The sequence below is a fragment of the Macaca mulatta genome, chromosome 1 (assembly GCF_049350105.2).
Source record: "Macaca mulatta isolate MMU2019108-1 chromosome 1, T2T-MMU8v2.0, whole genome shotgun sequence".
Classification (NCBI taxonomy): domain Eukaryota; kingdom Metazoa; phylum Chordata; class Mammalia; order Primates; family Cercopithecidae; genus Macaca; species Macaca mulatta.
The window spans coordinates 81,401,813-81,424,491 of NC_133406.1; the positions used below are offsets into that span (position 1 = coordinate 81,401,813).

At 46.8% G+C, this 22,679-nt stretch overlaps 1 protein-coding gene across 6 annotated transcripts in view; it reads right to left on the reverse strand.

Moving 5' to 3' along the window:
- Positions 1-1,147: 1,147 nt before the first annotated feature.
- The window catches only part of CAPN8 (calpain 8), an 81,777-nt gene continuing 60,245 nt past the window's right edge, over positions 1,148-22,679 (reverse strand). For 3 of the 6 annotated variants that reach the window (XM_077938447.1, XM_077938433.1, XM_077938463.1), the window contains 8 exons: positions 20,912-20,980; positions 17,748-17,805; positions 16,085-16,149; positions 12,007-12,075; positions 11,547-11,625; positions 10,842-10,958; positions 9,878-9,936; positions 1,148-1,322 (listed from right to left, as the gene is read on the reverse strand). In XM_077938447.1, the coding sequence (XP_077794573.1) occupies positions 1,293-1,322; positions 9,878-9,936; positions 10,842-10,958; positions 11,547-11,625; positions 12,007-12,075; positions 16,085-16,149; positions 17,748-17,805; positions 20,912-20,980 (546 nt within the window). In that variant the 3' untranslated portion in view covers positions 1,148-1,292. Of the gene's footprint in view, positions 1,323-8,406; positions 8,651-9,877; positions 9,937-10,799; positions 10,959-11,546; positions 11,626-12,006; positions 12,076-16,084; positions 16,150-17,747; positions 17,806-20,911; positions 20,981-22,679 lie in introns of those variants that run through there. The other 3 variants (XM_077938456.1, XM_028825909.2, XR_013395205.1) reach the window with 2 other exon arrangements.

Here is a 22,679-nt window from a genome sequence, read left to right on the forward strand (position 1 = left end):
TCCTGTTTCACACTCTCCTCTGTTCCACAGACCCTCTTCTGAACCCCAACATGAAGCTCGTGCTTCCCTGTACCTTCACCACTCCCTACACCTGTCCCCACCATTGCTCCTATCATCTCATTCTGAAGCTGCTTGTTTTTACACCTCTCCATCTCTTCAGACTGGTGACGCACCCAAAGGCAGGGCCATATGTTATTCATATCTGTAGCCCTACTGCCCTGCATATTTCACCCTTGCCCCACTCATAGTAGCTGCTCGGTAACATTCAATGAGCCTAATAAACATTTGACAACCCAGATATTTCAACAGGATATGAAAGCCACTCATTTTAATGAACAGTCCAACCTGACATAAATATTTTAAAAATCCATATGGCAGTAAAAACCAAAAAGAAAAAGAAAAAAGAGAGAGACAGAAAGAAACCAGAGTCTTTGCTTTAATCACCCCCATGCAAAACCAAACCTTCAGATAAAAAGAAATATGGCTAGTCTCCAGTGAGTCTCTTTCTTCATAATGTTGGGCCGTAATTATGTTTCATGAAGTCTGCATGTTATTATTTATATTTCTGTGTTGATATTTGCACAGTTGTCAGAGTTTTTGAGGAAGCCTTTTCTCTCTAAGCCCAGAGATGGCTGCACATCTCTTGGAAGGGATGCTGAGGTCCCAAGACAGCCAGCGTCCCTCCGGAGACTAGAAAGCATTATCAGCCAGGCTTTTCTTCTCAGTCTCAATCTGTTCATCTCCCTCTCTCTCCCTCTCTCTCTCCTTCCCTCTCTTCCTTTCCCCTCCCTTCCTCCCTCCTCTCCTTTCTGATAGAGCATCTAATAGAATCACTTGTGCAATAGATAACAACCCTGTTATAGCTGCTGGTGCTTCCCCTGTGTAATTAGGAAGTGTATTGTTGTGTAATTCAGAAATTAATTAGTAGTAAATGTTTCAAGAATGCAGGTGGAAGTGGGAGCCGACTGCGTTCCATCAGCCTTGCATCTGGATTGCTTTCCAGCTCCAGGGAAGCATCTCGGGCTCACCCAGGGACATCCGCCATAAAGGACGCCACCTGGCCTCTATGGTTCTGAGGGTTGGCACTCCCTTCTTCACCCTCAGCGGTGAGGATATAGCTACAAAGGCCACAAGCTGGCTGCATATCAAGGTGCTCTGACCCACTGCTAGGCAGCAGCCATCGAAGGTGTCTCTTGCTGCCCAAAGAGCTCTCAGGGTCCTTCCAGCCCAGGGAATGGATGGGGTAGATGTTACCATGCAACCTGAATCTTGGAGAGTCCAAAGATTTTCTTCTATCTGGGGAGTAGCCTGAAATTATTTCTCTGAAATAGAAAGGAAAATTATCACATTGGTAACATAGACAGGATCATGGAACAGAAGACAGGACTAAGCAAGGAAGACGACTGCTTCCTGGCCCTGGCTGTCCTGTTGGGGCTGCAGTGACAGCCTCAAAGACAAGGTGAAGCTCAATCTCCTCCAGAAGATTGTGGGCTTCCCCACGCAAGCTCCAGTTTATCCCATCCTCTTGCCTTCTCTCATGCTGTTCCCTCTGTCTGGAATACCTTTCCCTCTCCTTTCCCGGGGCCTCACACAGTACCTAGACTATAGCTGATGCTTAATAAATATTTACTGGATGAATGAGTGAAATTCTACCTGTCAAATTTCTACCCATCTTGCATGAAGGCTGCTTTGTTTCCTGAGTCAGCATTAACCTCTCTCTCCTTTTGGCTGGCTTGATTTTTCTGTATGTCTCCTATAGCACTTACGCTATGCCTTTTCAAATTACTACTACCTGTATATGGACCTGTCTTCTCCATTCAATGGCAAGCTTACTGGGGGCAAGGACTTGTCTTATTCATCTTTGCATCTCTTTTCAGCAACTCTCCGTGCAAACACTGAGCCTGACATGTAGTTGGTGCTTAAGAAATGTTTATTGACAGAATTACTGAGCAGAATTAAAGACAGTGACTCAATCACCTGAGAGACTGTCCGCTCCCCTCGGGGTGGTGGGGGTTCCCATTTCAGGTAGCCAGGAGAAGCTGAAGAGCCAAGCAGGAGCAGCCCATGCCTGCTGGGTAAATCCACTGTGCAAATCCACTCATTTGTATCCACGAAGTTCTGGAACAGACTCCCCAGCAATCCCTTCCAGAGCATACACAGGATAATTTTGACTGCGGGATGATTTTTGGCTTGAATTTCATCACCAGATCATGCCTCTCATCTCCTAATCCTCCCTTCCTTGTTGAACTGAATTCAATTCAACATGCCTAAATTGAAGGCTTATAATATACACAGAACCGCAGAACCTTCTAAAATCCCGGCGAGTTTCCATCTGCTTTCCTCTGTTTTTACTAACAGAGCTATTCCCTTCCGTGGAAATTGAGAAGCTGATTCTCTTTGGCAATGCCCTTCCCCTGAGCCTGGCATCTTCAGAGCCTCAGACAGGCCAGGATTAGCACAGCCCTGCCCCCACTGGCCAACAGGAACACTTGATAGTACAACTCTGAGAATATCGCTGAACCTCAAGATCCTCCGTCTTATATTGAAAACTGATCAGGACTAAAGGGAAGCCCAGCAGACAAGGCTCCATAGATGCTAAAGAGACCTGAACTCTGCTTCTAACAATAACTACAAAAGCAATAATAATAATCACTGATATTTATGGCGTAAATCCTGGGGAATGGGCACTTTCTGCATGCCTTTGTACAGTGTCTCACTAATCCTAACAACAATCCTATAAGGTATATATCTATTACTATCTCATTTTACCAGTAAGGAAACTGAGGCACAGGGAAAGGAAGATGACAGTTGAGGAAATCTGTAGACATCTTTTTGAAGAGGGGGGAGGTGGTAGAAATCAAATGTTTTAATAGTGAATGAATCAATGAAATGAAATTTCAGCCCAGGGGAGCCCTTTCAGGGACTGTAAACTTTCTCTTCTTCTCCTCTCTCCACCAGTGAGCTGCTTCTTTAATGGGCAGCGTAATTCACGATGGACTCAAGCTTCCTTCCCTCTGCGTTCAAGTCAGCGGGTGGTCAAGCTGTGTGCTCTCTGGCCTCAGGGGACAACATAACCAAGAGAAGCAGCCCGAGGAGAATGCCTTTGGGATTTTTCTTCTCTCAAAGCTGAAGCTCTGGGAGGGAGTCAGGAGTAGTCAGGGAGGAAAGATTCAGAGGAAAGGGGGATTCTTAGAGTCCAGGAAAAAGATTCCCACAGCAGAGACTCATTCCCACAGCAGAGACTCGTTCCCACACCCAGGCAGCAGCTCCCAGCCCAGTTAGTGTTGGAGCCCATGGGGCCGAAGCAGGAGATGGCACCTCCAAGGACAGGCAGGCTTCGACAGCAACCACGGCGGAGGGAAAATTAGACACCCTTTTCCCATTTTGCTGCCCCTGTAAACCATTCTGTGTAGCCCTGGGGAGAGGGAGGAAGCTGGGTAGAATGGGAACTTCGCGTGAGATTTAATTAGACTGAGAAACATGTAAAGCACATTCATATTGCCAGAGCCCCTTTTAAAAGGTCCAATTATTTGTTAATCACTCAATCTAGATTGCTCTAGATTAAAAGGTGCAAGCTGGGGTCTTCTTTGAGTCATCCAAATAAACCAACTATAAGAGTATATTTTGAAGCCAATCAAGGAAATTTGAATATAGATTGGTTATTCGATGTGATTAAAGAATTCTTGTGAATTTTGTTTAGCTGGAGAATGATGCTGTGGTTGTGTCATAAAATGTCCTTTCCTAGACATCCATAATGAAGGGTAAAATGTCATAGTATCTCTGATTTACTTCAGCAAAAAACGACAAAATAGGTATGATAAAATATTAACATCTTTTTTTTTGAGATGGAGTCTCGCTCTGTCCTAATTCATAATGATGGGACTTCAATATACTGTTCTTTTACTTTTACTTATATTAGATTTGTATAATATAAGTAATATCTGGGCCAGACGCAGTGGCTCACACCTGTAATCCTAGCACTTTAAGAGGCCAATGCAGGAGGATCACTTGAGGCCAAGAGATGGAAACTAGCCTGGGTAACACAGCAAGACTGTGTCTTTACAAACAATTTCTTAAGTAGTTGGGTGTGATGGCGCATGCCTGTAGTCAGTCCCAGCTACTTGGGAGGCTGAGGTGGGAGGATCACTTGAGCCCAGAAGGTCTAAGCTGCAGTGAGCCAAGATCATATCACTGCACTCCAGCTCTGGGCAACAGAGCAAGACCATGTCTCAAATAAATAAATAATATCTAAATACATAAATAAATATATAAATTTGTATATAATTTGACAAGTACATAATAAACAAAATGATTTATATAGAAATAAAAATGTTAAATATAAAGATATAAATATAAATGTTTTCACAAAGAAAAAGAAAAGTGTCAACAGATGGTGGTTAATGAAAGGATCACCCCACATTCCTCCAGCCCCTGGCTCTGCTCCAAAGCATAATGAGGGAGTGAGAGATGCATCGGCAGCCTTCAGCAGACCTTAAGGAACTCAGTGACCAGAACCATGCCTCTGCCTTATTTCCATTCCCCATAAGGTCCTACACTTAACTGATGAACCCTTCCAAAATTGTGAAGAGCCAACATCTGTCTTCACAGCTTGCAAACTCCAAATGATCACCCTGTCCCCCATTAGTGAGCCCTCCTTCTCCATGCAACTGCCACTAGTAAGTGACTAACGTTGCCTTTTCCAAAGACAAAAGCCAATGGAATAAGCTCAGACATGGAGTGCCACACATCAGACCGGATTCCTGGCAGAGGACATCCAGGACGCGTCTCTTCATCCTTGTTGTCTTAGTCCGTTCTGGCTGCTGCAACAAAATACTGTAAACTGGGTGCCTTATAAACAACAGAAATTGTTTCTCATAGTTTTGAAGGCTGAGAAGTCCAAGATCAAAGCACTGGCGGATCGGGTGTCTGTGAGGGCCCCCTTCCTGGTTCATAGAGGGCTGTCTTCTCACTGTGTCCTGGAAGGGTGGAAGGGACTAGGAAGCTCTCCTGTGCCTTCTAGAAGGGCACTAATCCCATTCATGAGGACTCCACTCTCATGACCTAATTACCTCCCGAAGACCCCACCTCCAAACACCCTCACAGTGGGGGTTAGAATTTAATGTATGAATTCAGGACTGGGTTACCTAGCACAAACCTTCAGGCCATAGCACTTATTGTAACACATAGATGGCCTCTATAGTCACACCACTTACAACCTACGCCAGGCGTGGTAGCTCATACCTGTAATCTCAGCACTTTGGGAGGCTGAGGTGGGCGGATTGCTTGAGTCCCAGAGGTCAAGACCTGCCTGGGTAACGTGGTGAAACCCCATCTCTACCAAAAATACAAAAAATTAGCTGGGTGTGGTGGTGCATGCCTGTAGTCCCAGCTACTCAGGAGGCTGAGGCAGGAGAATCGCTTGAGCCCAGAAGGTAGAGACTGCAGTGAGCTGAGCTCACGCCACTGCACTACAGCCTGGGTGACAAAGCGAGAGCTTGTCTCAAAAAAAAAGAGAGAGAGAAAGTGAAAAGGTGGCAGAGGGGTCCATCTCTAAGTGAGTTCTTTCTGATGCTATCTTTTCTGAAGTGGAGAGGTCAGTGGGCGTCTTGGTTATTCACCATCAATGATGTCAACTCCCAAGGTCAGCCAACCTCATACGTAAATTGAAGGAAAGGGTTAACATATGGATGGAAGACATGGTTGGGAGACTGAGAGGAGAGCAGAAAAGAGGTAGGTTAGGGTGTGGTGGAACTGCCACATCCCAGAGCCAGAGCTAGAAGCAATGACAGGGGCTGGGGCTCAGAGGGAATTAGAACATCCAAAGCTGCAGAGATGCTGGACATCGGAGAAGCTGGCGGGCTGAGCCTGCCCCGACTCAGAATAACAGCTGGTATGAGAGAGAAGCCAGTCAATGAGGCAGACAGAGACCACCCAGGCAGGCGGGGAGCCTGTCTGCCAGTTGTGCTGGGCCCTTGTGCATAACCCCGCAGAGCCGGGCTGCTGAGACATGGCTGTTGTCAGGACCTTGGCCAGGAAGAGCCTCCTGTTGCCTGCGGATGGGCTGTCTGCCTGGCTCTCCCAGCCCTGCTCCAAGCTGCTTCTGTGATTGTGCATAATTACAAAAAGTCCTGCCTGGGCAGGTGGATGTGAGGAGAAAGCTAATCCACAACTCTCAGCAGGAAACGGGAGCTCACTGAAGATGGTCTTGTTGTGGTGGAATTACCTAGAATATTTCAGACACCCCAAACACCTTTCACCGAAATGTCAGCTTCCGTGTTCCAGAAGGTCTCAGTTGAGTCTGGGAGTTGACGGTGCTTGTGTTTCTTCCTATTTACTAATAAGGAAACAAACTGTGCCTTTAAGAGGTGACACGAATTGACTCTGAAAGCTAGGGAGGGTGGGAGTGCAACAGACGAAGACCCCCGTGACTCCAGGCTGACTTCACCCCACCCCTACTCCCACTGGGGGAATCAGAGCTCCCTGGGGTTCTCTGAACAAATCAAAGACCCCTGACATGGGAGGCAACCACGGCTTTCTCTCCTCCTGGAATTGTCAGGGTGGGGAGAAGCTTGGGGAGGGACGGGCTCAGCAGGACACCCTGCAGGGGCCACATCTCCTCCCAGAGCTCCACAGTCTTTCAACTCCCAGCACCTCCCTGCCAACAGAGACCCAGCTTTGATGAATCTGCACATCAATGGCAGTCCCCACTGGGGCTTCTGCTGTCAGGCGCTGCTGTGTCATCTGTGAGGGACCAGTGCAAACACAGCCTCTCTGCTGGGAAAACACAGAGAGGCGCCTGCTCTGCAGTCTACAGAGCCTCCTCTTCTGCAAAGGGAAAGACAGAGTTCACATTCATTAAGCGCCAGGCATTGTTCTAGGTTTTGAGGGAACACGGAAAACTCCATCTCTGCATCCACAGACTATCCAACTGGAGTGGGGAAGACAAGCAAGTCACCATATTAATGCAGTAAAGTGTGGTGCCGGCTCCCGGAGGGGAAGTGCCGGGCACTGTGGAAGCTGTGGATTCCAGGAGACACTGAGCTTTCCCAAGATGCAGCCACATCTAGGGGCAAGGACGAGGCCATGACTAAAAGCATCATCTCCCACAGCCTTCATCTTTGGGGAGAAGGAAGCAAAAGGCACAGTCTCATGCGTTTGAGAGGGAAAGTGTAGTGCTAGGATCTTTAACCTGCTTCTTGGGCTGTATTGGTAAGGAGTCCCCAGGACAGTCCTTACCTCAGACCCAGGACCCTGAAAGCAAAGGATGTTTTGTAATGAGACAGTATTTTATTTATTACCAGACTATTCCCTCAAGTAGTTAACCCTGCAGGGCTTCAAAATAAAACTACCTGTTGCAAGTTGATTATAACATAGCACTTTCTACTTAGGGAGAATTGGTTGTGGTCCTCTATAGTGGGTAGAACAAAGACCTGTTCCTGGTTGGCATGTCGATGAGCATGAGAATCACACCAGCTGGGCACAGGAGCAGGCTGCATGGCCTCTCCAGGCAGCCGGAGCATGGCGGGGCACACACCTGCTGAGTCCTGCTGCCGAAGCGTCTCTGTCTTATCCCTGACTGGACGAGGAAGGACCCCTTTTCTTCTGGGACCCGCAGGCTGCTAAAACAACTATATCTCTTTCTCTCCCATCACATTAACAGAGCCCTCCCTGCAGTGGTGTGATGGCACAGCCCCTCCCTGATCAGTGAGGGCCCAGAGCTTTTACCTCCTCTCTTCAGTGAAGGGCCTGCCCCTTCCTCCCGACTGGGTCTTGGGAGACTCAAAGGCAGCATTGAAGCCAACTAGTGCTTGCCATACTTAGGAGTCGTATTCCTATAAGGAACATTCATCTACATCTACTTCCAGAAAGAGAAAATTAACCCATAATCAATCAGACTGATCCAGGGCCAAGGCGTGTGTGTGTGTGTCTGTGTGTGTGTGTGTGTGTGTGTTCTCCTTGATATTTCGTGTCTGCATAGAACAACCAGCCCTGTCCCCATTCCTCCCTTAGGACACCATGGCTGTGCCATCTATTTTCTTACCAACAACAAAGATGCCAGCGTTCAGCTGTGAGCAAAACTAACCTGAACTGCCTTTCCCCTCTAGCTATTTGCCAGGTAAGAATTTTCCTCAGTACAGTCCAGCAGCCTCCCGTGTCTGCAAATAAGGAAGAAAGCCCTGTTCTCCCAGCATCCCATCCCTGCTCCCTTCCTGGGCTCCTTTCCTGAAGGTGGCCTCCGGATGCCTCTCGGTCCACAGAAGACCTCTCCTCTGAGAAATTAACCTACATTTTGTATCTTTCAGCAGTTTTGTATTGTGCCATTTCCCGAGAACATCTTCTTTCCTAAAGCATAAAAAGCCCAGGATACAGCCCAGATAGCATATCACGAGAGAAAGGCGGAAACCATTCTGGCTCACAACTTTAATTGATTGCTTTCCCTCCGCTGGGCCCACCGGGTCGGCTTACATAGCTCATAGCTCAGTGCTGCTGAAAGAGACCCAGGGCAAGAAAGCTATGAACAACCAGTGAATGCCACTGGAGCATAAATGTTCACAAAATTGTAGAGAAGGGGTGACAAGAGGCAAGCAGTGGGGCAGGGAGTGTCACTGATGTCCGAAACCCCAGGTCAGACCAAGACGCAGCACAGCCACTGCAAAGGAAAAGGATGAGACTGAGTTCTTGGCTTCTCAGGGGCTGGGGTGCTTTCACCATCAATGCTCTCCTGCCTCACATGGCAATGATCTTTTTGTCTCCATTCTCCAGTAAGTGCCTTGCTCAAACATGGGAAGCAAGGAAGGCCTTCACTACGTCACTAACTCCTGAACAAGGGCACTACAGAAACGTGACTCAGAAAAAGCTCTAGACCCAAAGGGAGCTCCAAAAATAGGTATGTGCATGTATATTCATATACACACACACATATATACACACAATAGTGTATACTAATATATACACACACATATGTACACAATAAATGTGTGTATATATCTCTATAGATTCCTATATATGTGTATATATCTTTTCTTATGTATGTATTTGTTTCTATATGTATATATATATTCCTATATATGTATATTTGTGTGTGTGTGTATATATATGTATATTTTATGCACCCACACAACCACACTCCATTTTAGGTTCCATACTATTGTCCAGGTATCTGTAAGAATCCACAGGTCTATTTCTAGGAAGGCCTTTCCTGGGCTACAGGAAAGAGGTCAATGGCATTCCCACTTTAGAGAAGAAAAGAAAGTGGATGGGCACAGACAACTGGGCACAGCCAGTAATAACCTGGTGCTCTAGTTCTAGCGCCTCAGAAGCAAGTCAAAGGCCAATGTCTTCCCCTGCCTGGACCCTAGAGATATCTCCACACTTCCTGCTGTCCCCTCTGGCCAGTAAAGGCCTCTGCCATACAGGGATGCAGTGTCCACAGGGGAAGTACTCTGATTTTTTCTGCAAAAACATTATGTGGCTTGTACACAGTAAAAACACTCATTCATTTTGCATCTTCATTCTACCTGTTGCAATTTCGTTTTTGTTTCCTACATCCTTCTATGGGTCCCTCTAGGACAGCTGGTCCTAGAAGCCAGATACTTTATATTGTGCCCACCACCCACAGCTCCATCCAAATTAACAAGGGCTTGCATCTCTGAAATTACCTGAAATGTAGCTATAGCTTTATGGTTACAATAACAATAATAATAAACAAAAATGTTTGGAAAACTGTATAACAGTTGCCTTCCTTCCCCCAGTGCCTGCCACAGAATGTGCACGGTATTCTCATGGACCTAAGACAGTCAACAGGAATAAGCACCACTCGGCAACTACATGGTCCAAGAATTTCAGCCAGCAATTCATCAAACCTCAAGACACTTACCTCAGCCAGAGAGAGCTGCACCATGCCGTCCTTGTCTTTGTCCAGAAGGCTGAATAGTTCTAAAACACCAGAGAAGGAATGAAATTAGATAAAGCTGTTCCTGGACTTGGGAACAGTCAGAGAGCTGCCTCTGTCTACCCCATCCCCACCTGGGGAACTCCCCTTTCGCTTACAACCCCTTCCCCTCCAGTCCCCACCTAGCCCCAGGGACCTCAAAAAGCTAGATCCAGGGCACACGATGAGCTTTTGGGGGATCAGATGCCCCCCGCCAAAACAGACAAACCCCGTTGCCAGCAGAGATGGTCCCTTTGGCATCTCCATCCTCAGAAGCTTTATATCAGAAACGTGCAATTACTTTATCAAGGTGCAGTGTTGTCAAACAGATGGTGGTTGTCTTGCGTGTGGGTAATCCAGCCCCTTAGCATTGTCTCTGGCTAACTGACCTTGACTCACTAGAACATAACACCTACCAAACCTCAGTGCAAGGAAAAAATCCCTCTCTAATAAGATATCTAATCTCAAGGCCCAATATGGCAGGAAAATGCCTATTGCCTTCCAGAGGGCCCCCTCCATCCCTTCACTAGGAGGAATGCTCTCAATATGATCCGTATTGAAAAACAAATATAAATAGACATTAAAAGCCATCTAAGAACAATTACTGGGACTCATTCATCTTGGCCTAGTGACTGCACACTGTAGATACACGATAGTCTGGATGGCAGCTTTGTAAGTCTCCAAAAAAAGGCAGCCTCCGTCCTGGATCTGGCCAGGCTGGACTTCCTCAGCCCCTTCAGGTCCAGTTGCCCTTCACCCACAAGGTGCCAGCATTACAGAAACCCTGTCTATCGTTTTCTGGGCCCCTGGCCTCCTAAAAGCAATGTCTGCTTCTGCCCCTTGGTCCTGCCCCTGCCCCACCTTGCACCTTGGGATTAGTAGGATGGCGCTGGAGGACAGAGTGACTCACTGAAGAGGGTCTCTAGGCGGATCATACAAGCCACGAAGCTGTCAAAGTTGATGCCAAGCTTGCTGCACGCATACCGCAGGGCAATGGTCTGCTGCACCTGGCTATTGAGGGTGAAACCTGAGGGCAGAGGGGGCCTGGGTCACGGGTGGAGCGGAGGACTCAGCACTGTCTCCCATAAACACTCAAGGAGCTGACATCGCAGGGGCCCCTCTGTGGTTCTGTATCAATCTGCAACCCAGGTCTGACTCTGCCTTCTCCAGGGGATCCCGGAAGGTGTCCTGCCATCCATCCCTTTCCTTGTAGCCACTCCTCATCAGGTTCAGCCTCATTCCATGTCCAGCACTAGCACCAGCACCAACTCAACCATGGGTGACATCAGCAAGCAAAAGCAGAGAAGGTGAGGCAGCTGCCTGTCTGGTCAGTTCCTCTCTGTCTCCTTCATAGCCCCATCCTCTGTAATTGCTGTCACCTTCCCAGTAACAGGCAGATATCTTGGAAAAATTCTAAAATATTATGCTATATGGAATCCAGCAATATTCTCCCTTTCCTGGACAGGGAAGGTACTCAACAAAGCTCTGTTGTTGCCTTGATATCCCATATAAGATAGCTACAAATGATGATCACTAGCAATCATCATCATGAGAATAAATATTTACAATGTGCACACCTGGATCCCAAGACCCTGTCTACAGGATGTGTCCTCACCTGCCTTCCTGAGGGCTGTCCTCATCTCGTGGGCATCAATGGTGCCCGAGTGGTTATAATCAGTTTCCCGATAGATCTCCTAAAGCAGGAAAGAAATCCCAAGTAGAAAACAGCCATTCACAGCCCCTACCAGAATCATCTCCCTCCACCACACTGCTTCCTCAAAAGGCCAGGGACACATTCAAAAAGAGACCCTATTGACTCCTCCCAAGAAGGTTTCAGAGCAAAGATAAGAGCTTGGCCAATGCTGGCCCCTTTGCTGTCTGAACAGCAGGGCTTTCAGGGCAGTGGTTGGTATGAGAGTCTCTCATTGCCTTCTTGTTCCTTCATGACCAGTGTGCCCAGGTCTCAATAGTTTTGACCATGATTAAGGATGTGGTCAGACTATGATGGACCAGGAATGAGTGTAAGTGAGGATTAGAACAGAAGAGAGGATGCCCAGAAGGAAGAGAAGAGTTACCAAATACTTCTGAATCTTCAGCCAGAGCGTCTTGAATTCCACCGGCCCCAAAGTGCCCGTTCCATTGCTCTAGGCACGTTAAAGACCAACATGATTGAGTCCAAATTCTACATGCCTTAAGGATTTCTTTCTCTTGTGAGCTTGCACGAGTGCCTTAAGGCCTTAGTGAACCTTCCATGTCTGTGGCAAGCAAAGCAGTAGGGGTGACAGTGTGTAACAGGTTCAAATAAAGATTTAAAAGTCAAACACGCACCAAGACCCTCCTCTGAGGCCAAGCGCAGAGCTAGGAAAAAAGGGCAAGTCATGAGCTGGCCAATCTGCAAAATCATGAATACCCTAATCATCCTGGTTTATTTACAGGGTGGAGCTGTATGATTTGTAAATTCGCTTCTAGATTTACATTTCTGTGATTGATCATTCAGCTAATTAGAGTTTATTGGAATGTCAAAATATTATGGGAAAAGACATCAGGAGCCAGGAACCATGGGATTGGGAGTCTAAGCCACAGGATCTGCCGATAGGCCAATATACAACCAAACAGGAGGATATTATGAGGGATTTTCTGTGTCCAATTTACATTTACTCCACAACATTTTTTTTTTTTTTTTTTTGAGACGAAGTCTCACTCTGTCGCCCAGGCTGGAGTACAGTGGTGTGATCTCAGCTCACTGCAACCACCGCCTCCAGTGTTCAAGTGATTCTCTGCCTCAGCCTCCCAAGTAGCAGGGATTACAGGCGCCCGCCACCACACTCTGCTAATTTTTTTTCTTTTTTTTTTCTTTTTTTTTTTTTTTTAGTAGAGATGGTTTCACCATGTTGGCCAGGCTGGTCTTGGACTCCTGACCTCAAATGATCTGCCTGCCTCAGCCTCCCAAAGGGCCACAACTATTTGTTTTTTTAACACTGTGCTAGTCAACAGGGGTTTCGTTTTGAACTGCACTTACGCTCCTAAAGTTAAGTCTCTTAGAGACTCTGCAATTTTCTCACCCATCACAACTAATCAATAAACAGTATGTACATTACAGCACCAATGTTAAAATTTTGCAATAGCCCCAGATACTCGGGAGGCTGAGGCAGGGGGATTGCTTGAGCCTAGGAGTTTGAGGCTGCGGTGAGCTCAGATCGTGCCTGTGAATAGCCACTGCACTCTAGCCTGGGCAACATGACAAGACCCCATCTCTGAACAAATCATTAGAATTCTAAAACAGACTGTCACTCTCACCTCCTTTAACTAGCCAAACAAAAAGTCTTGTAAGCCTCATCCTTTAAGAAAGTCGGTGTTATTGGATCTATAATCTGCACTGAGTGTTGAATGCATCATAGCCTTCAAATCCTTACTAATAATTCAACCAACACATCTCAGAAGAGTAGTGGGCAAAGGAAGCTAACACTAGAGTCTAGGTACTCTACAGACTTGTATCTCATTTCATCCTAACAATAGCCACACAAGCTAGGTATCATTATCCCATTTTCCAGGAGAAACTGAAGTTCAGAGCATTTAGCAACCTCCTCAAATTTATACACCTCAATAAGTGGTAGAGCCAGAATTTGGACCCCTGTCTGTTTCTAAGCCTTTGTCCCAGAACACCAGTGGTCTTCAATTCCAGACAAAATTGCTTGCAGAGACCACACCTACGGAATCAGGATCTCCAGGAATCCGGGGTTTTTGTTTGTTTGTTATTGTTGTTGTCTTTGTTGTTGTTGTTTGGGACAGAGTCTCACTTTCTCACCCAGGCTGGAGTGTAGCAGTGCAACCTCCGCTCACCGCAACCTCTGCCTCCCAGGCTCAAGCGATTCTCGTGCTTCAGCCTCCCGAGTAGCTAGGATTACAGACATGTGCCTCCACACCCGAGTAATTTTTGTATTTTCAGTAGAGACGGGATTTCACTGTGTTCCAGGCTGGTCTCGAACTTCTGGCCTTAAGTGATCTGCCTGCCAATGCCACCCAAAGTCCCGGGATGACAGGCATCAGCCACTGTGCTCAGCCAATTTTTATAATTGTTTTCTATCACTTTGTAGGACATGTGAAAGCCTGTATTTTTAACTGTATTTTTAACACCCCATGGGTGATAAAGTACTGATACATGCTATAGTAGGTGAAACATCATGTTCAGTAAAAAAAGCCAATCACAAAGGACCACATATTGTATAATTTCATTATATGAAATGTCCTCAATAGGCAAATTTACAGAGACAGAAAGTAGATTAGTGGTTGCCTAGGGATGGGGGTGGGGGTTGGGGGAAATGGAGAGCGACTGGTAATATGAGTACAGGGTTGCTTTTTAGGGTAATGACAATGTTCTAAATTATGTGATGATGGTTGCACAACTCTGAATGCATGAAAGCCATTGACTGATATACTTTAAATGAGTGCATTGTATGGTATGTAAATGATATCTCAATAGAGCTGTTACTTTTTTAAGGATTCCATGGGTATTTCTGCTGATTCAGAACCACTGCCCCATACCACCTAAACTGTGGAACAGAAACTCCTGAAGAGTGGCAGAGAGTCACACTCCTCTTGGAACCATGAAAGACACAAATACCGTTGGGAATAATGAATGGGTAGATTACAAGGCAACTCTCAAATCTAAACTGAAGTCAACAGACAGGGTTTGATGACAGTGATTCAGAAACCAAGGAACTATTTGCAGTAAAGTGAATCAACACTTAACAGTTCCTTGTGGCCCACAAATTAAATTGTTAAGCATGGAGAAAAGACACGAGGGCTAAAGAGCCCCAGCCTTTTGCAGGGAGTGGCAGCCTGAAGCTCAGAGGCCAAAAGATAGCACCAGCCCTCCATGGCAGATCAGCCATGCAGAGGTGGGCACACACGCTCTGTCATCCAGGACCACTCTGCATGACAACCACGCAAAGGAAAATCCTTCCTCCCCCGCAGTTAACGAAAGAACCCACAGTAAAGATCATCATGGATTAACAGAGCTCGTCATGGATGCGGCCCCAAGGAACGGAGAAGGACCCTCCAAGGCTTCAATTTTTAAAGAAATCACCTTCACCATCAGCACTGTGACGAATGGCAACCTGGACCCACCGTAGGCAAAGCTCTAAGGAAGTGATGTTACACCACTCACCCTCTGTGCCTTCACACCTAGAAGGTTCGTTCCACCTAGAATGCCTTAACCTTCTCCATTCCTCCCAAAAACTACTGCCCATTTGCTATAGACTGAGTGTTTTTGTCCCCCAAAATTCATATGCTGAAACCCAATCCCCATGTGAGGGTATTAGGAGATGGGGCTTTGGGAGGTAATTAGGTCATGAGGGTAGAACCCTCAGAAATGAAATTAGTGCCCTTATAAAACAAACACCAGGAAACTCCCTCACGCCTTCTGCCATGTGAAGTTATAGCAAGAATATGCCATCTATGAACTAGGAAACCAGCCCTCATCCACCACAAAATCTACCAGCACCTTGATCTTGGACTTTGCAGCCTCCAGAACAGTAAGAAATAAATTTCTGTTGTTTTTAAGCCACAGAAATTTGGTCTCCTGTTATAGCAGCCAGAACAGCCTAACACATCATACTTCAATATCAAGTGAGGGTTAAATTAGATCAGGGAGAACAAATAGGTTTTATCTTGTGTGATAATTCTAAACTATCAGTAGTGGCTGTCCACAAGCCATGTTAACATTCTGAAGCAAAGATCAGATAGTGATGTGGATAGCTCAGGAAGCAGGGAGCAGTAGAGGGTGGGGGTGGGGATGGGTGGAAATGAAGGAGAGGAGGAAGATGAAGAGATGAACAGAGTGTGGAGGGAGGAGGTACGCAAATGCCCCATGCTTGCTACCTCCAGATTACATGATTTTAAATAAGTCACCTAAACACTGCACACCTCGGTTTCTTAACCTGTGAAACGGAGATAATCTCAAGCTTTTTGAGGCACATCCATGATATGATACATTTTTCCTTTGAGGCTTCAAGTACAATCCCTGACATATGCTCCATGCCTGCTCATTCCCCTTCTCATTTTTTACCCTTCCCTTCCTTCTAGCTGGAAAAGGTGGAGGAGTCTTTAAAAACAGGACGAAAGTAAAAAAATAATGCAACATTTAAAGGATACATCCAACAGACTGATCATTTCTCTGCAAGTGTTGATGTTGAATCCATCGAACGTTATGTCTGTTCCTAAAGATTTAAATAGAAAAGGAGGGTGGGAATTGGATCATTTGAAGGTGAGAGAAAGAACCTCCAAGGTAGAAGACCCCCAAAGATACCATCCAAGAGTGTGGAGTCAAACTTGGTCTCTGCCAAATGAGGAGAGCGTCATGGCAGGCTTGTGGGCAGATATGCCTGAGCCTCCTGGTGCCCTGGGAGATAGGACACACAAGCACCAGCATCCAAGTACAGCATCTGAACCTTGGCTTGGCTCCCTACAAGCCACAGACTTCAGCAAATTAATATCTTTGTGCTTTAATTTCCTCCTCCATCAAATGGGAATAATCATAACAGTAACAATAACCATAATTGCCCCAAAGACTGGTTGGGTATTAATTGAGATAATAGAAGTGAAGTTTTAGCCCAGGCTTGATATATGATAAGTTCTTAATAAAACAACTAACTTTTTATGGCTAGGTATTGTTATAAGCACTGCACAGCTACTCTTCAAAATAACTCCATGTGGTAGATGCTATCATTATACCCATTTTATAGATGAGGAAACTGAGTCCCAGAGCAATTATGTGATTTGCTCAAGGTCACAACCAGTAGGGAGCAAAGCTAGGAGTTAAATGCAGGCCAGCCATCTCCACAGCCTGAGCTTTTAATCACAACATACAGCCACTCAATGACAGCTGCTGCCCTTCCTTACTAAATTGCAGGCATGTCACTGGAGCTCCAGCCATCCCTGGCCTCCACCCTCACCTTCCATATACCTGGGAACCAAGACAGGTGCCAAAGACCCAGCAACCCCCTGTCTTTCTCTCCACCGTTCCACAACTGCAGGAGCAAGAGTGGTTTGGAGAGGAGATGGGCCTGTGCTCTGAGCTCTGGGGATCCATCTGCTCAGCCCTGGGTTCGTCCCTGTGAAGGGTATGACTTGCTTCCTGGGCCAAGCCTCTGCTTCCTGAATTCTCAAGCCCAGTCCTGCTGCAGTGAGTGAATGAGAGCCCATCAGTCACTGGAAGACCTAACCTGGCCCATCCCTAGACTCGGAGAGAAACCAACTCCCTGTGGCCTTCTATGGGCTGGGGCTCAGAGGGGAGATGCAAATCTTCCCTCCTGAGTGCAGTTTGACCCTCTGACAGCTCTGAGGCTTGCAAAAATCTAAAGATGGGGAACTGAGGACAGTCTAGGAGAGTCAGAATCATCCCTCCTTCCTCCTTCCCCCAAGATGCGCTACAGAACTGGATCTTTCATCTGCAGAGGTTTCCACAATATCCAAGTTATTAATTTTGTGAAAAAATTTCACTTAAGTCAATCCCAGCCCAGCTCTTTTTCTCCTGGGACTCAGCCTGCAATTTCATTTGACACTATGGAGCTTTGTTCCCGCAGGGGCTGGCTGGTCGCCAGCGCCAGCCCAGCCTTCAACTCCACCTTCGTCTCCCCGTCTCCTGCCTCTCCTTCTTCCCCTCTTGTCTTGCTGGACTGAATCAGAACCCTGGAGTCAGACACCAAAGCCCTTTCTCCTATCTGTGGTGCTCCCAGCCCAATGCCTGCCTGCCCCTCCCTCACCCTGTCCCAGCATCTCCTACAGATTTTCTGAAAGACCCCAAGAAGGAACTTACGTTTGGAAAATGCCTCATTCAAAAGCATCTTGAGTGCATTGGCAGTAATCTCAGAATCCTAGAAAGAGGAACCCAAATGCAAACCATGTCAGGCCCTGACAAGTTGTTTCAAGACAGTGAATTAATGTAGTGCTTCCTCACAGTCAGACACCGGGTCCACTGGCCCTGTGACTTTTGTTTTGTTTTTGTTTTTGAGACAGTCTTGCTCTGTCACCCAGGCTGGAGTGTAGTGGTGCGATCTCTGCTCACTGCAACCTCCACCTCCCAGGCTCAAGCGATTCTCCTGCCTCAGCCTCCTAAGTAGCTGGGACTATAGATGCATGCCACCACGCCTGGCTAATTTTTGTATTTTTAGTAGAGACAAGAGTTTCACCATGTTGGCCAGGATGATGTCAAACTCATCGACATCATGATCCGCCCGCCTCGGCTTCCCAAAGTGCTGGGATTACAGGCATGAGCCACCGTGCCCGGCCAACCCTGTGATTTTAAAAGCAGGTGACATCTATAAAAACTCAAATTCTCGGCCGGGCGCGGTGGCTCAAGCCTGTAATCCCAGCACCTTGGGAGGCCGAGACGGGCAGATCACGAGGTCAGGAGATCGAGACCATCCTGGCTAACACCGTGAAACCCCGTCTCTACTAAAAAAAATACAAAAAACTAGCCGGGCGAGGTGGCGGGCGCCTGTAGTCCCAGCTACCGGGAGGCTGAGGCAGGAGAATGGCGTGAACCCGGGAGGCGGAGCTTGCAGTGAGCTGAGATCCGGCCACTGCACTCCAGCCTGGGCGACAGAGCTAGACTCCGTCTCAAAAAAAAAAAAAAAAAAAAAAAAACTCAAATTCTCCTCTTCTTTTGGGGACCCCAGGAGCCTGGCCAGAGGTGTGTTAGTGCCACGAGTGTGGTATGCAGTGTGGCAGAAGACTGCCATGCCAGGGCGCTGCTGCCTTTCACAGGGCTCTCTTGAACAGGGATAAAGTAACAGGAACAGCAATGATAGGATTGAACCAGATGTGCCAGAGCCAGTGTGGAAGATCCTTAAATCCTCATAACAGTTCCACAGCCATTTTCGAGTTAAGGAAGTCACGATTTTGTAAACTGCTGAGCACTGTATACATACAACATCATTTGCCATTTTCATGTGATGTAATTGCTTGTGGTTTGTAGCTACCAAGAGGCAGAGCTGGACTTGGAAACCTAAGGTTGGTTCACCCCAAAGTGCCAGCTTTCCCCACTGCACCTACAGGAATTGGTATTTCACACAGTAGCCCATCTCAAACCGGGGACAGAGATTGAGAGAATAGGATATTCTGTGTGCATCTGGGATAAACACTGAGTCAGAGGGAAGAGTCATCCCTTAACTCTCAGACGGAGGACAGATCTCAGGCAGGATGACCAATGAAATGCAGAGAAAGGGTGCTGGGCTGATGTTTGGGTCCCAGTCTGAACCCAGTCCCTTATTCATCATGTGACTTTAGCCCAGTCACTTTCCATCTTCCCATCCTCCACTAGCCAGACCCTGGCAATTCTGCTGGAAATGAGAGAGGCGAGAGCTGCACAAAGCAGTGTATCCTCTGAAGACAATTGGCCTCACCCCAGCACAGAGTGGTCAGTCCCAATAATAAGGCCTGAGGACCTGGGCCGGGCACGGTGGCTCACATCTGTAATCCCAGCACTTTGGGAGGCCAGGGTGGGTGTATCACCTGAGCTCAGGAGTTCGAGACCAGCCTGGCCAACATGGCAAAACGCTGTCTCTACTAAAAATGCAAAAAGTATCCAGGCGTGGTGGCTGGCATTAGCTACTTGGAAGGCTGAGGCAGGAGAATCACTTGAACCCGGGAGGCAGAGGTTGCAGTGAGCTGAGATCACACCACTGCACTCCAGCCTGGGTCACAGAGCAAGAGTCCGTCTCAAAAAAAAAAGAACTGAGGCCCCTTTAAAAAGCCTCTGGGGTTAGAAGACCACCCCCATTAGCCTGCCAGGAAAGAAATGGGATGTCGAGAGTCTACATTTGGACCTTGACCCCATTTCTCATGAGGCCTTGTTCTTCAGCCAGCTCCTTAACCTCTCTGTGCAGGTCACTTTAAAAGCAGAGCAAGGAGAGTGACCAATACTGCCCCATGCAGCCAGAGAGAAAAGTAAGATAAGGTGCATGAAGAACTAGGCAAATATGAGCTTTTCCTTTCATCATTCTTGATGTTCTTAATAAAATATGACCCCTTGGCAACTAAGGAAACAAGGTTTTGTTAGCAAAAATACTGGCCTATAAATCCATCTAAAACATAAATTGGCTTATCTTTGCAAGGGTTTTATTCAATGGCTATGCAAAGAAACTGTTCCCAGGTTTTATTTCCTGCGAGGGATTCTGATGTCTTTTCTTCTATTTTATCCTTAAGTCTAGAAAGTCACCCTGAGCTTCCCTGGGGGGGGGCGGTGGAGACCATTGTTTTTTTCTCTTCAGGGTCCTTTTCACACTTATTATCCTCCAAAGAGCAACACATTCGCTGTATTTATGGGGCCGGTTTTGACATTTCAAGTCCTGGCTATGCTTTGACTTATGGCCCCCACCGGGCTGCTACCAAAGTGAATGCAAGGCAGGGCGGGGGAGAAGGATTGGGGGTTCTTTTTTCTCTGCTCCAAGTGCCCAAGTTACATTCATGTCAGGCAAAGCTTGGATTCCTCAGGCTGCTGGTCTCCCAGAGGGCAGGTAGGGCTGCAAGACAGTGACAGGGAACAGGGCTAGTCCTGCACACTAATCCCAAGCCAGGTTAGCTGAGCTGGCTTCCACTTTGACTGGGCAATCCCCACTCTGAAGCGTATCGATTTGGAGAGGTTTTGCCGTCTCAGCTTTTTATTCAGAGGCCCCAGTCTGACAGGGCCAATTTGCAAACAGAAAGCATTTGGCAGGACCTGGAGATCTGGCTTTTCTATTTTCTCAAGAATCAGTCAATGCAGCAAGAAAAGTGGCCTCAGTACCAATTCCCAAGCAATGTAGGAAAGGTCCTCGATCTTAAGACAGGATGGTGATAGACACAGAAGCTGGGGACCCCTGAGATCTGAGTCTCACCCTTTTTACTCCTAGAGACCTCCGGGAGTAAAGATTGAAGTGACCCGAACATTCCTGAATATTCTCCTGCCCACCTGGGAAGCCGTGTTTGCCCTCCACTCACCTTCTCTGCCAGCTTCTCAAACAGGCTCTTGAACTGGCTGTCTTCCTGATCCACCTCACTGGGATGTGGCTAAAAAGAAGGACATTTGCAAAGTTAAAATGGGAATCGTCAAGGAGAATGAAAGACAAAGATTTAAAATTCATTCCTTCATCCATTAGTATCTATGATGTACCTACTGTGTGCCAGGCTTTGGGCTAAGTGGGGGCACATGGTGGTAAACCAAGAGACAGCCAAGGTTCCGGCCCCCGGGAGCTTACATTCCAGCAGGGATGAGCAGGGAGGCAGCGCTGGGGCCTAGCAGTTTTCTCTCTAAGTGACTTGGGGAAGTGAGCCCCACCAACCCAGAATTTCTGAATTCCGGTTACCACCTGAACCACTTTCAGAAAATGACACCGACACCAGAAAATCTTGGTGTGAATCTGTGGACTCCTAAGGGAATCACTGATAATTTTCCAAGGAGTCTGAACTCCAGAAATTGCGTGAAAACTTGGGGTCATATTTAAACGCATTTTTGGCTGGGCACGGTGGCTCACGCCTGAAATCCTAATGCTTTGGGAGGCTGAGGCAGGCAGGTCACGTGAGCCCAGGAGTTTGAGACTAGCCTGGGCAACACGGTGAAACCCCATTTCTACAAAAAATTCAAAAATTAGCTGGGTGTAGTGGCGCACACTTGTAGTCCCACTACTTGGGGGTCTGAGGTAGGAGGGTCGCTTGAGCTCAGGAGGCTGAGGCCACAATGAGCCAAGACTGTACCACTACACTCCAGCCTGGGTGACAGAGTGAGACCTTGTCTCAGAAAAAAAAATTTTTCTTAGCTTTCATCAGATTCACAAAGAGCAACATGATTTCAAAAGTAGTTGAGAACATGGCCTAGTAGAAAGAGCAGAACTAGAACCCAGGAGTTTTAATAGCAGATTGGCCCCTTACTGGACACTATCTCAGGGCTCTGAACATCCATGGCCTCTACTCTAATATTGACTTAACCTGACCATTTTCATGGGGCCATTTTGGGAATCAAATGAGAGCTAATGTGAGTCAAAGTCCTTTGGAAATTACAAAGCAATATCTAAATGCTTCTGCCCAGAGACTTTCTGATGTGACAATGGGCTCTGCCCAAAATAGAACAATGCCCAGCTGTCACCACAAGACAGAATGGAAAAGTGACAGCTTCCCAGATGACATGAAATTTCTAGAAAGCCGGGTCAATTTCTTCCAAAACTATCACTAAGATGAGTACAAAAGGCCCAATATAGCTTGATGATGCTGTACTCATAAGGATAACCACTGTAGTGATAATACTTGTCTTTGTTGAGTACTTACTACCTGTCAGGTACTTTGCATGGATTATTTCATTTAATATTCATGACTGTCCTGTGAGGTTCGTCTCATTACGGTCCACACTTCACCAATGGATAAACTGGAATTTTAAATGTTACTTCATTTTAAATGTTATGTAACAGGCCAAGATCACACAGCTAGCAAACAGTGAAGCCAGGATTAAACTCCAGCCTATGCGTTTCTCCACCACCCTCTGGAATGATCATCACAGAAGATGCTCTCTGCATCTGACTACTCGCAGCCTCTCTGCGGCTGTTTCCTCACGTGTAGAATGAGGATATTAACGTCTACCATACTGTTTTACATAGAAGATGTGCTAATCCAAAAATACATCTAGATTTTTAGAAGAAAACATGATAAACACATCGTATCTCATCACACATCTATGATTTTAAAGTGGTTTTGTAGGGGATAAAACAACATTATATCA